This window comes from Lissotriton vulgaris, chromosome 5 (genome assembly GCF_964263255.1).
Source record: "Lissotriton vulgaris chromosome 5, aLisVul1.2, whole genome shotgun sequence".
NCBI lineage: Eukaryota > Metazoa > Chordata > Amphibia > Caudata > Salamandridae > Lissotriton > Lissotriton vulgaris.
Genome location: NC_141693.1, coordinates 1,016,808,409 through 1,016,823,284, shown reverse-complemented (window position 1 = coordinate 1,016,823,284; position 14,876 = coordinate 1,016,808,409). Strand labels below are relative to the sequence as shown.

General features: G+C 42.7%; 1 protein-coding gene across 1 annotated transcript in view; it reads right to left on the bottom strand.

The window, feature by feature from the left end:
* The window catches only part of SLIT1 (slit guidance ligand 1), an 842,620-nt gene that overhangs the window by 179,836 nt on the left and 647,908 nt on the right, over positions 1-14,876 (bottom strand). The window contains exons 20-21 of the mRNA XM_086922632.1: positions 14,142-14,308; positions 10,550-10,682 (exon numbers count right to left, since the gene is read on the bottom strand). Of these exons, the coding sequence (XP_086778758.1) occupies positions 10,550-10,682; positions 14,142-14,308 (300 nt within the window). The remainder of the gene's footprint in view (positions 1-10,549; positions 10,683-14,141; positions 14,309-14,876) is intronic.

Sequence of the window (14,876 nt, the reverse complement as noted above, 5' to 3'; positions counted from 1 at the left end):
ATTGACACACCAATACCAGTTACTACATACGCACTCACTGATTGCTAGGTTTACACACACATCCACTTATTCACCCATAGAATCACTTATACATACAGTCATTCATCAATACAACACTAACATATCCACTCATACCCCTATACAGACACTCACACACTGCCACTCATCCATGGAGTTACTCACACACCTAGTCAGTCATGCAAAGAATCAATCACACTTCCATTTCCTCAACTATACAGTTATACACACAACACCTTACTTATTCAAACATATACTAACACATACTTCCTCTCTTATACAATCACTGATACAAGTGCACAATGATCCATACAGCCAATCGCAGAATCACTGGCTCTCTTGTATAGTCATTTATATATGCCAACTCTTACATGCACTGTGTTTTACATATGTTCTTACTTGGACATGTAGCACTGAGATATCCATTCACTCACCAACACACACATGCACACAGTCAACTGCCCATACACATGTTTCCACATGCAGTCTTGAACCCATACACCTAGTGAATCAACTGCTCACACATCTATGCACAGAGTCACACACCTCCCAGCCACCCACACACACACTCAGTCTCCCATACAAATACTTGGGCAACCAATCAATAACCCATACAACCACTCATATAGCTACTGATCAACACATGCAGCAGCTTACACAACAACAGACATACTGATGCACACATTCAGAGAGTTTAGTCACTAACCCATGCATTCAGTAAGACAAAATTAATCACTCACTCATACAGTCAGTCACTCACCTACTAAATCCTTCATCCAGACACTTATACATCCACTCATTCTTCAATATGTAAAACATATTTAAACTTTACAGAAACATACAGTCACTCGATGATGTCATCAGTGATGTCATCAGTGATGTCATTTGAGATGTCATCAGTGATGTCATCGGTGATGTCACTGACCATGTCATGAATGATGTAATATGTGACATCATCAGCAGTGGAGTGCGGGTGCCCGAAATATAGTTAGTACAACTAACTATATAGGATCAATTTCAATGGTTTTTTAAATACTAATTTCTAACTATATAAGGCCTGAAACCTATGTTTTTTCAGTGAATATAGATATAGATATAAAGAAAGTCATAAATGATACTGTATGACTATATGAGTAGACCCTCTTCAGAACAATCAGTGCCAGATGGGGTAAATTCAGAGGCAGGAATGGGGAATGGTTGTTTGTAAGAGTGAAAGGAAAGAGGATAAAATAAACGCACCTTACAAAGGAGTAGTGATAACACTAGCTTCAGTCGTCTCCTGAAGCAATGATCCCAGAAAGGCATCAGCAAGTGAACTGGAAGAAATGCAAAACCTGAAATATTTATGTTCCCCATGTAATGTTCTACATTAAGGATTTAAAGAACCAACCTTGAATAGTAAGTCTCCAAAGACAAAACCAGTGATTCTTTCAAATGTACGAACTAGTAGCAGTTTAACGTTATCTGCTGCGAATCTACAGGCGGGGCACACAACCCAGCCAATCAGATGCTTAGGATCTATTAGCTCTGCTCACAATACCCTGTAATACAGAGTTTTAAGGGACTTCAGAAGCTTACAGAACTTCAGAGACGTAAGGGACTTTGGAAACTACGGCAGGTTGATTAGAAAGGTGTAATCCGTTTACATCTTCGGCAGGGTCTGCAGTTTCTTGGGGGAGGCCTGAGATAACTCATTGTTTCTAATGATGTCACAGTTCTATCTGGAAAGAATAACTGTTCTAACCATGTATGTGTTTATATTTGTGGTTAGGTTAGAACATGCCTAATGTTTCTGGATTATAAACTACATGAGAGCCTTTATTGGTCCAACTGAAAGTTTAGTTTGAACAACATTTGAGCATGGTGTGGAGCACCGCCCCTGTACCCCAGCTAACAAGGAGTGACCTGATTAGAAGTGAAGTCCATTCAGCACATATCTGCATATCTTTGTGCTGTCGCATTTTCTAGGCCATCAAGCATGACATCTTTCAGCTCTTGCTGTCCTCAGGCAGGTATATCTCAGTCCAGAGAGAAAGGAACAGTACAGGTCAACTCACTACCCCAACTGTTGATGCACCACAAAATATCATCAATGCACATTTGGAAATCCAGAAGAAGGAAATAGCTGATATTAAGTGGTAGATGCACGGAGCTATTAAAAGGAGGGCAGAGGGCTGACCGTTCTGATACGCCAATGCCACAGCAGAGCTGGGCAAAATAGAGTTTTTTATTCCCAGTATATGCGTCAACAAATTCCAAATCATTTCAGCAACGTAGCTCATGCCTACCATGAAGGAAAAATGCCTCAGAACTGAGAACTGACCAATCCATGCAGTTCCAGGAGGTTAATGTGGTTCTCAGCAGTAAAATGAGGTCCTGTGAGAACTCACGACCCCCATGAATAGACTCGTTCCTGGGTGGTTCAGGTGTTTTGGGAAATCATTTTGTCAGAAATAATCACAAACACTGATTGAACTTTGAAACCTGTCTGTTTCTTGAATGCGCCTCAGAAGGAATTTGGGTGTTCTTTGTTGTGAAATTTTGCTCTGCAGTGGAACTTTAAATTGGGTGGATTTCTCCTATTTCATATTCTGTACAAAAGTTTTGTCTACCCCAATATTACAGTCTTTGGCCCTTAATCATGTTTGTACTGATAATTAACTATACCAACATTGATACATTCGGATTTGAGGAAAGAAAAGAGACTGGTAGATTTTCAGTCATGTAGCAAACATGTTTTAAAATCAATCTATGGCAGCAGATGAGGAAAAGAGGAAACATTAATGAAGTGGAGAAAGATTAAACACATTATAGAGGTAGAGAAAGCAGAAGGTTATTATTGCACGGATGCCCACTTTACATGCTCAAGTCAGTGTGGCTCAACCCCTTTTCTTCCTATGGTCTGTTGCTATGAACAAGTGAACATCATGGCTATTAAGCTTACAATCCGGGTCACAAAGACAGTGCTCTATGTGATGGGCATATGACGGCTGCAAGTGTCATGGAGTGGGTTTTTAATAAAGGCAACCATGGGAAACAGCCATATTTCTATTTCATAATATAAGTGGCATACTTAGGGAACATGGGGTAAAAAGATATATATACATTTATGTGTATATTTCCTACTGGCGGTCCCCAGTAGGTAGTTAAAGTTAAGACCTAGTTTCCATACGAAATCCGCCACATTCTATTTAGAATAACTTTGGCGCTGGTTGACAAATCTTTGCAAAATTCTCCAAGAAGATGCGGAGCTCCGCTCCACTCCTATCCTGAAAGTTTCGGGGAGATTCGTTAAGTGGGGGCTGAGGAAAAAGGGGGGTCCCAAAACGTGTTTTCCCCATGCAATTTTCCGTAGGGACCTTTAAGTGAGGCTACAGCCCGAACTGCTGAACGGAATTACACCAAATTTGGCAAAAAGGTAGAGTTTGGTTCGCAGATCATGCTTTTTGTTAAATGGTGTAAATCCGTTCAGTAGTTCCTGAGAAAATCAAAGGTAAAATCATAGATATATCTATAGACAAAGAACGGTACGCGTATGGTACGCGTACCCTCCGAGCACGAGCTTTATGCTAATTGGCTGTCAACACTCCAAACCAGGAAGTGTTGGCAGCCATCTTGTGCCTCGGTAGAACCGAGGCAAAAGAAAACTGAAAAAGAAATGCAAAAAACAAGAAAATGGGGCAGGGTAGAAGCACCCTGACCCCCTAACCCTGCTTAGGGGGTCCCACAAGGACCCCCAAGGCCCAAATATTTTTTACTTTTTTTTAAATCGCAGGATACGCGTAGAGTACATCTGTCCCACGAAAAAAACAAACCCAAAGCCGCTTTATTGGTAATTAGCCCCCGGGGGTAATTTTCTCAATTATAATGGGGGGCCCAAAGGGGCCCCCCAACCCAGGGGACCGCCAACCCCCGGAGCTTTAACGTTATGTATGCGGGGGCTCACGGCCCCCCTCTGCCCCGGGGACCACCGCCCCCAGGGCTTCTTTTAAATATAATATTGGGGGCCCAGAGGGGCCCCCCAGCCCCGGGGACCGCCACCCACCGGGGCTTCTTTTTTTTTAAATAAAAAAACAAAACCTGGGTGGGGGGGGGGCTCAAGCCCACCACATGCCCCGGGGACCGCCACCTCCCGGGGCTCTAGTATTCAAAATAGGGGGTGCGTGACGGACCCCCCAGCCCGTGGGGATTTTTAATGTTGGGAGGGGGGCCGCGCGGCCCCCATCCTGTAGCCTTGTGGTGGCACTAGGGAACCGCCACCCCCAGGGTAGGCTCCTGCAGTGTCCCGGGGTGCCCACCCCGGGACACTGTAGTTTTCTATGGTCTTTGAAAGAGAGAGCAGGAAGCCTGCTCTCTCTCTCAAAAACCAAAGCTGATTGCTTTTCTGCATGGGGAGCAGCATGTTAGCTGCTCCCTTTGCAGAAAAGCAATGCCGGCTCCCGCAGGATGCGGGGAGCCAGCAGGGACCGTGGGGGGCTTGGGGACCCCCCCACAGTCCCCAATGGAGAGGGCCAGGCCCCGGGGGATGGGGTCCCCGGGGCCAGAAGAGGTCCGGGAGGGGGGCCATGCGGCCACCTCCCGAAATAATAAAAAAAATAATAATTAAATTAAAGGAGGCAGGCCGGCCCGGGGGATGGGGTCCCCGGAGCCTTAAGTGGCCTGAGGAGGTGGGCTATGCAGCCACCCTCGTTAAAAAAAAAAAATGTGGCCATGCCCCGGGGATGGGGTCCCCGGGGCTTGGAATTAGCCACTGGAGGGGGGCCACGCGGAAAAGCAATGCCGGCTCACGCAGGATGCGGGGAGCTGGCAGGGACCGTGGGGGGCTTAGGGACCCTCCCACAGTCCCCAATGGAGAGGGCCAGGTTAAGGGTGGGCGTAAAATTCTTTTCGCGGGTGAATTTGCGGATTTTCCGCGATTTCGCGATCCGTGAATCTCACGAAATTGCGGTAAAATCCGCGAATCAGCGGGGACGAATTTTCAGCCAAGCAAGGGTTACAGCAGCAGGTGCAAAAGTTGAACCTAATTTCTTTGTAACCTTTTACAAAAGGGTTACAAACAAATTAACTTCAACTTGGACACCTGCTGCTAATTGCTTCCTGGCGCCTCGTTGCCTACTTGCAACTATTCTCTGACCCTGCTCTGACCCTTGAAGCAGGGTCAGAGAATAGTTACAAGTAGGCAATGAGGCACCTGTCCAAGGAATTAAACCTCATCAGGAAGCACTTACAGATATAAAAAAACAGGAAGAAGGGAGAGGATGGCAAATACACCCATTTTGAGTTGTCAGGAGGGGTTAAACTAAAAGAGACCTTTACAACACAATTTTCATATGCATTTTGCTAAAAATAAAAAGCTGTATGTTCTGTAGGGGCAACTCAGGAATCTGGCCCTTCAGAGATCCGGCCTCTCTTTCTTTCTCTCGTTCTCTCTCTCCCTCTCTCTTTCCCTCTCTTTCTCTCTGTTTCTATCTATCTATCTATCTATCTATCTATCTATCTATCTATCTCTCTCTCCCTCTCCCATAAACGACTGCATGGGTAACTTCGCTATGCAAGCGGCTCGCGAAGACGCAAAAATCCCCGCGAAGACGCAAAAAACCCAGCAAACACGCAAAAAACCCCGCGAACATGCAAAAAACCAAAAATCCGCAAATTCGCACAAATTTGCGAATTTTGCGGATCGCTAATTCGCAAATCCGCAAATTTGCGGATCGCAAATTCAAAAAATTCGCCCATGCTTAGGCCAGGCCCTAGGGGATGGGGTCCCCAGGGCCCAAAAAAAAGAAAAAGAAGGGGGGCTACACAGCCCCCTTCTTAAACATAAAAAATAAATTTAAAAAATGGGAACAGGGAGGAGGCCATGCCCCCTCCCTGCACTACTCGGCAAATGTGCCCCCCGCGTACCGTACGCGTACGTACGCGTACCCGTGCGCGCACGGTACGTGCACCCCGCGATTTTTCAGATTTTTGAAAAAAAATAATTGCCTTGGGGGTCCTTGTGGGACCCCCTGAGCAGGCCTAGGGGGTCAGGGTGCTTCTACCCTACCCCCTTTTTGAGTTCTACATGTTTGTTTTTCTGCTTTTTTGTGCTCAGTCTACCGAGGCACAATCAGCATACAGCTCGCGCACGCGAAGGTCCGCGCACGTTTTGGGACTCCCCTTTTTTCTCAGACCCCGCTTGACGAATCCCCACAAAACTTCCAGGAAAGGAGCGGAGCGGAGCAGGCCATCTTCTTTGAGAAATTCACGAAGATGAATCCACCGGCGCCAAAGGTATTCCAAATAGAATGTTGCCGATTTCCTATGGAAACTAGGTCCTAGCTATAACTACCGTAGGTAATATATATATATATATATATATATATATATATATATATATATCACCACACAAAGTTGCTCCGTGAAAGGGGCCCATACTCCAATAAGGCGGCTTCAATGTAGCAGGCACAGAGCTTCCTGCTCGTAAATCCAACACAACCTTTTCTCTTACGCAGAAAAAAGCCATTGAGCCTGATTCCATGAAGTTACAGTGCTTTATTTAAACAGACAAAATTCATGAGTTGCCTGCAAATGTTCTCTGTCCCAACGCGTTTCAACTCTGTCCTCGAGTCTTGTTCACGGGAAAATAATAGCTTTGCCATCTTGAAATGACCATGGTTTTTGTAGACCCCTTGATTGCATAATTCACAGAGCCTGCAGGCCATTTACTTTTGGCATGCGCAGTGAATACAGATCGGCACTTAGTGTTTTCATGCAGCGTTTTAACTTCTTACAACCACTGCCGAGTGTCATTTTTTAAAAGCCAATTCAGTGCGCAAAGTCATTGAAGAAAATAACAATTCACCAGAATGCAGGCATACACAAGATGATAGTCCGTATTGCATCTTACTTCATTAGAAATCCGTGAGTTTGAAGGGCATTCCAACTCACATCCTTGCCTCGTGCTCTTTGGTATTATAATTGGGAAATCTCCTCTCTTTTTCCAAAGCATGCTGCGAGTGAGTCGGGCCTCTTTTGACAAATATCACCACACAAAGTTGCTCCGTGAAAGGGGCCCATACTCCAATAAGGCGGCTTCAATGTAGCAGGCACAGAGCTTCCTGCTCGTAAATCCAACACAACCTTTTCTCTTACGCAGAAAAAAGCCATTGAGCCTGATTCCATGAAGTTACAGTGCTTTATTTAAACAGACAAAATTCATGAGTTGCCTGCAAATGTTCTCTGTCCCAACGCGTTTCAACTCTGTCCTCGAGTCTTGTTCACGGGAAAATAATAGCTTTGCCATCTTGAAATGACCATGGTTTTTGTAGACCCCTTGATTGCATAATTCACAGAGCCTGCAGGCCATTTACTTTTGGCATGCGCAGTGAATACAGATCGGCACTTAGTGTTTTCATGCAGCGTTTTAACTTCTTACAACCACTGCCGAGTGTCATTTTTTAAAAGCCAATTCAGTGCGCAAAGTCATTGAAGAAAATAACAATTCACCAGAATGCAGGCATACACAAGATGATAGTCCGTATTGCATCTTACTTCATTAGAAATCCGTGAGTTTGAAGGGCATTCCAACTCACATCCTTGCCTCGTGCTCTTTGGTATTATAATTGGCTTTTTTCCAAAGCATGCTGCGAGTGAGTCGGGCCTCTTTTGACAAATATCACCACACAAAGTTGCTCCGTGAAAGGGGCCCATACTCCAATAAGGCGGCTTCAATGTAGCAGGCACAGAGCTTCCTGCTCGTAAATCCAACACAACCTTTTCTCTTACGCAGAAAAAAGCCATTGAGCCTGACAAGGATGTGAGTTGGAATGCCCTTCAAACTCACGGATTTCTAATGAAGTAAGATGCAATACGGACTATCATCTTGTGTATGCCTGCATTCTGGTGAATTGTTATTTTCTTCAATGACTTTGCGCACTGAATTGGCTTTTAAAAAATGACACTCGGCAGTGGTTGTAAGAAGTTAAAACGCTGCATGAAAACACTAAGTGCCGATCTGTATTCACTGCGCATGCCAAAAGTAAATGGCCTGCAGGCTCTGTGAATTATGCAATCAAGGGGTCTACAAAAACCATGGTCATTTCAAGATGGCAAAGCTATTATTTTCCCGTGAACAAGACTCGAGGACAGAGTTGAAACGCGTTGGGACAGAGAACATTTGCAGGCAACTCATGAATTTTGTCTGTTTAAATAAAGCACTGTAACTTCATGGAATCAGGCTCAATGGCTTTTTTCTGCGTAAGAGAAAAGGTTGTGTTGGATTTACGAGCAGGAAGCTCTGTGCCTGCTACATTGAAGCCGCCTTATTGGAGTATGGGCCCCTTTCACGGAGCAACTTTGTGTGGTGATATTTGTCAAAAGAGGCCCGACTCACTCGCAGCATGCTTTGGAAAAAGAGAGGAGATTTCCCAATTATAATACCAAAGAGCACGAGGCAAGGATGTGAGTTGGAATGCCCTTCAAACTCACGGATTTCTAATGAAGTAAGATGCAATACGGACTATCATCTTGTGTATGCCTGCATTCTGGTGAATTGTTATTTTCTTCAATGACTTTGCGCACTGAATTGGCTTTTAAAAAATGACACTCGGCAGTGGTTGTAAGAAGTTAAAACGCTGCATGAAAACACTAAGTGCCGATCTGTATTCACTGCGCATGCCAAAAGTAAATGGCCTGCAGGCTCTGTGAATTATGCAATCAAGGGGTCTACAAAAACCATGGTCATTTCAAGATGGCAAAGCTATTATTTTCCCGTGAACAAGACTCGAGGACAGAGTTGAAACGCGTTGGGACAGAGAACATTTGCAGGCAACTCATGAATTTTGTCTGTTTAAATAAAGCACTGTAACTTCATGGAATCAGGCTCAATGGCTTTTTTCTGCGTAAGAGAAAAGGTTGTGTTGGATATATATATATATATATATATATATATATATATATATATATATCATCAAGGGATGTATGTATGTATGTATGTATATGTATGTATGTATGTATAGGCATTTATATAGCGCACTACTTACCCGGAGGGTCCCAAGGCGCTTCGACCGCTGCGAAACCCTTCCTGGCTTCCCTGAGAGATGGTCCCTTAATGGGTATCTCCAGGGTGAGACCAGGCATCCCCGGCGGTCTGGTGGGGCCGTTAGTGAAGATGAGGCAAGCTAATGCCCAGAGTTGCCGGGTGTGATCGCTGATCAGAGTGGGCACCGAGGCGAGAGAATTATCGAGTCCGCTGACCCTGGTCCAGAAACCTGCCGCGCCGGGAATCGAACCCTGGTCCCGGGCCGTCCTCTGCTCTCGGGTCTGCCGCCTCTAACCAGTGAGCCACACTACATGTGGATTTAGGAATAGAAAATGTATATAAACATCTTGTCCTTAATATTCTAGTCATGATATTGTGTGACATCGATATTCCACTCTTATATTCCAAAACCACACCTTTCCTACTTTCCTATGAAGGGAGTCCCTGGCAATCTGTCGGCCTCATTAGCATCTAGATGATTTCAGAGAATATGCACTCTATGGACCTCATTCACTAAACCTTTTGTGGTCTTATATTACATTTACATCATACATTTGGATTTAGTACTGGAATTCCAAACTCCTGATTCACAGACTCAGGAGCTGACACATTTTCTAGCTTGAACCTTACTTTCTCCAGCAGTAAATCAGTATGGCAGACTCTCTACAGTCAGCAAGTTTAAAGTTGGGACGGGATTTGGCCATTCCTTGTAGCTGGGCTGGAGGGCAGCCATTAGGAATGTGGAGTACACAGTAATAATCTTAAATGCATATCTCATCTAAGTTTTTTCCATCTTAATTGCTCATGTAAGAAAAGGACGATGTGTGCAAATAGTCTATGAAAGTATACCAAACATCCCAATATTAACAGGTAATGAAGGGGAAGGCTTTTCTCCACATCACGGGATGATATTTTTCATATTGAACACAAATGTTAAATGTTAAAATGCTTATGTCCTCACTTCTTACAATTGCAGATTGTCTGTAGTGGAGACAATCCAAAGGAGTAAGTGTGAGGCTATAGAAGTAAGATTGGAATCAACAGTTTACAGAGGTTGCTGATGTGCATTCTTTTGAGTACTGTAAATCCAGAGAAATGTGGAAACATAATTCAAAAATCAGATGCTGCATAGATGTATTCGTTGTTTTGTGAATAAGGCACACAATGAAGATAGAATGATCTGCCTTCTTATGTCATGGTAGACTGAATCACATCGTTGACCCTTGTGGTTTATGATAACATTTATGTAGTAAATGTACTTACTGTGTTTATCCTAAAACATGAATTGTATTTGGGTTTTTTTTAAATGTGTTTTTTGTCCAATCTGAGTCACACTTTTGGAATAAACTTAGATGGGCACTTGAGAATCCTGAGTACAGAGATAGCAATTTGTAAATGCAGGACCCCACAATGTGGTAAATATGTAAAAAGGGCTGAATTGCAGCACCATGGCCGATCCTACTTTTGCTCTTTAAAAGGCTGTCATTACCAGAGCCCTTGATTACTCACAGTTCGGTGACGTTCTTCGGAATCCCTTTTGGCAGGGCTAGGAGATGCTTGTTGCTGCAACGGACAACGGTGTCCAAACACGTGCACTCCTGGGGGCACTGAGGCCTGGGGACGCAGCTCATCTCCTCAAGACCTATTAAAGAAAGGACAGCAATAACTAAATAAAATGATGTGCCCCATCTATAAGGACCGCTTTATCATGCATCTGCATGCCTGTATCTTCTGTCCTCAAGCTGGAAAACTAGAATCAATACATTATTTCTGTAACTTTGAGACAAGATGATCTTCCTGTTTGCTCCTTTAAATGCCCTAGTTTCATTTGCTTCCTTTCAATGTGTATCACTTAGCAAGATTTGTTTTTCATTGATCTTATTGGGGGGGGGGTTACAAGCCATAATTTCCACTCTTCCATACCCTCTCCACTTCATCCAGGGTTAATTACACTTGTAATTCCAGGATTTTGAATGAAGCTATTTATTTTTTTCCTCTTTGTTGCTGTTTTCCTAATATGGTCGGCATTCTACACCTTGAATGCATATTAATCGAGGACACAAGTCTGGTAAAACGAAGGTCGACAGATCATGGCAGTGAGATAATATCAATAATGGTCTCTGTTAGAATCTCCAAATGTAAAATGGGATCTTCAAATGGCCTTTGAAAGTACACCTCCCTGCTAACGACATAAACAGGCTGTGTCCTACCACTCTTTAACTTTGTTCTTTCACTCTTTTCCCTCTTGCAGTAAAATACTTCTACCTAGTCACTGGTGCCTCACAGTCTGTGAATCCATATATGTTCAGTGGTAAGAGGAGGCCCCTTCATCTCATTTCATATGCATTCTTAGTAATTTGGTCCGATTCTCATGGCAATTCCTGATTTTTTCCCAGTATTTCATCCAGCGAAATTTTCTAGGTGTATAATGACATATCTGTGTATTCCTTTTTTTTTTTATTTGACCCAGTTCAAACAAGAGTAAAAAAAAAATACATAATTACAAAAATTCACAACAAAATAACGCAATGTTGTACAGAGAGATACTCATAGAAAACAGGAAGGACTAAGCAACATTATTATAGAGTAGTACAGAAGATTAACATTGTTTAAAAGATATATTACAGATTACACACAACGTTGTAGGTTTCTGCCATTTAGTGACTTAACCAGGGTTGCTAATAGTAATAGAACTGTTACCGGCTTTCCAATTAGTAACTGGGAGCCAGATCGTCTCTCCCATTTTCCTTGCTTTAAGACCCCTTGTAGCATATATGGCAGTTTCATAATTAAAAACAGCCATAAAACGAGCCAGCCACATCTGGAAGCTAGGTGGATCAGCATCTTTCCATCGTGCGGACAAGATAATTCTTAACACAGCTGTACCAATAAATACCAGTCTTTCTTCACTTCTTGAAAGATTCAGAGAGTTATCATACCCCAGTACATAAAGTGTCTCAGATTCAGGAATTTTATGCCCGAATAGCTCTTCCGAAAAGTCCGATATCATACTTTTGATTACAACAAGGTCGCTACATTTACTAAACATATGAATTAGAGTGCTGGTCCCTGTAAACATCTGGGACAGAGATCATTCTCCCTTTTCCCCCATGCATATAATTTGGCGGGAGTATAATAAAGACTAAATATAGTTTTAAAGAGCTGTGCCTAAAGATTACTTGATATGAGAAGGCGATGGGTCAGTTCTAAACCTCTATCAATATCCACATTGGGATTTCCTAATTTAGCAGCCCAGCTTATTTCAGTTTTTTCCAAATCATCTTGAATTCTAGTCAATAGGATATCATATAATATTCCAATTTTAATAGTTGATCTATTCATTGCATCGATAATTTCTATTCTTAGCAAACAGATAGTTGATTCTTTTGCTTTCAACCTAGCACATATCTGTGTATTCCTGCGGATCTTGTAACCCCTAGTCGGAAGGTAACTCTCATTAGCTGCTGGATCGTGTTTAACGGGGACCTCGGTTACTGGTTCACCAATAATAACCTGCTCTTGCACATCAGGAGCAGATGCAGCTGGAGGCGAAGCACTAATTGATGGAGCATATGCCATGGGATGATAACTCATAGACATCTGGTAACAGATCTGAGTGGTTTCCATAAGTTTCTGCTCCATCTGGGCCTTAAAATGGCATCACTGGTACCACACAGATATGTGGAAATGAAACAGAAGGAATACTCTGATTTCAAGTTGGATAAGCTCTATTGCAGTGCAAGGGTATGTACTGTGTGTGAACTAATGTCTTCTGTTTCATTGCTTGAGTGTGCCTTATGTTTTAGCTATAGGCATGTACAAATAATAGACCGTGTACTCCAGTTATTGGTTGTATTTTTTTTAGTTTGTCTTTAATTCTCTATTGTTTAAAATGAAACATGGAAATATAATTGATGAATTGTGTTGAACACAGTTTCTCTCACTAATAAAACAATGTCTCCATGCAAACACCACAAAACCAAAATGCATATCAAAACCATAGCTTTTCTGCACCTGCATGCACAGGAGCGAGAAGGATCTTGTCATGAATGTTTTAATTTCCTGAGATCCCCAATACAAGAACGTTTCTTGGAAAATAAATATTCTCATGATTACCACCATGGTCTTGGTGATCATATTCCCACGTGACGTATTTCTCACTCAAGCTATCCTTCCCTTTAAGCCACATTGCATCTGATACTCAATCAACTGCCTTTAGCGAAAATATCCTGAGCCTGGAGTTTAAATCCATCCAGATTACGGGTTGGAGTGAGGGGAAGTACAACTTCTAAAGAGGTGCCTTTAACGGTGACAGAGTCGCCAAGAGTGGAAAACTACAGGTTTAAAATGGCCAGATGTATGGGGCAGGTGGAGTGCCACCGAGGACAAGACCAATGGACCCTTAACTTTTAGTTTTCTAGTCTGTCTGTCTTTCAAGGGAAAGTCCTGAATTCTTAATAATTCTCAAAGCACCTATGAAAAGTCATTTTCCATGCAGATGGCACTGTGAAGTCACATGCCTTTAGAGGCAGGACGGACTTATCTATTGTGGTTCAAAGAATATTGCATCTAAATTAACATTTCTAGCTCCCTATTAATGGTCTTCATTTGGGTATAGACTAAGGGTACTAAAGTGTCCTGCTATTGTGCAAGGGAACCTCTACTATTATTAATCTTATTACCATTAGCTACCAAGGTATGGACACTGTTTCATACTTCTTCTTACCTCTAAGACTAACTCTGTCCCTTCCTTCTCACAAACATAAGCTATAAGTAAAAATAAATTAAAACCTGCAATGCTAACAATATACTACAGCTGTGTTTATTGCCAGAAAATGTCTTGTGAAGAAAATGACAAGTCTTTCTATTTCAAAAACCCCCTGTCAAAGTCCGAGACAGAAAGATGTGTGTTGCTAACACACCACCATAAAGTAATAACATTTCTCGTATTTTTTTTGTCTACTCAGCTGGATGTAAAGCTCCACATGTGATCATCTGGCCGCTTCACAGCTATACATGTGAACAATTCCCTAGTTTAACTTATAACTTAGGAAATATACAATTTTAAAATTAAGGAAAATGGCAGTATGCTGTGGGTTACCTTCCTCACACCTGAAGTCGGGGAAAGCTACGTCTTGAAGAGGGATCTGTCTCAGGAAGTCAGGGTTTTGGCAACGAGGATTCCCGGTCACAATCTTCCTCTTTCTCAGCCACTCTCCCAGCCAGGCGAGCTGGCAGTTGCAGTTGAAGGGGTTAGCCAACAGATTCCTAAACAAACATGGCGGAAAGCATTGGACACATCAGCCTGGGTATAACCACCGCAGCTCAGACGAGGACACCACAACAGGTATTATTCCTGGGTTAAAACCATCATTCTTGGAATATGGCAAAATAACAGTTTGGTTACAGAATTATTATAGTTCAATTTAGCAGCTTAGCGGGTATTAATACTGGACCAGCCTCACCATGCCAAAAATGTATAACCGTGGATGGCATATGGTATTCAGTTGGTATGTTAACCCAATAGGCCATTTTAATGGTTAGAACATTTGTTGGAGTAGGTACAGTTTATTGATATTGAGCGTTATTTGTAATGCAGCTGTCACCACTACTCGGTCTGGTTCCATAGGCTGCTTGTTTGAGTCCCATCTGGTTGCAAGACAACCAATACGCATAGCAAATCCAAGTAAGCAGAATGGACAACAGTTTAGGAGACCTACAAACCCTGTGCAATCCCCCACCATATTCATAGGTGTGTCAAAAACCTAGAACATGTTTGCCAGTGTTTTTCTGTCTGTCACATTTCCATACATTTTCTGCCAACAATATGCGCTGT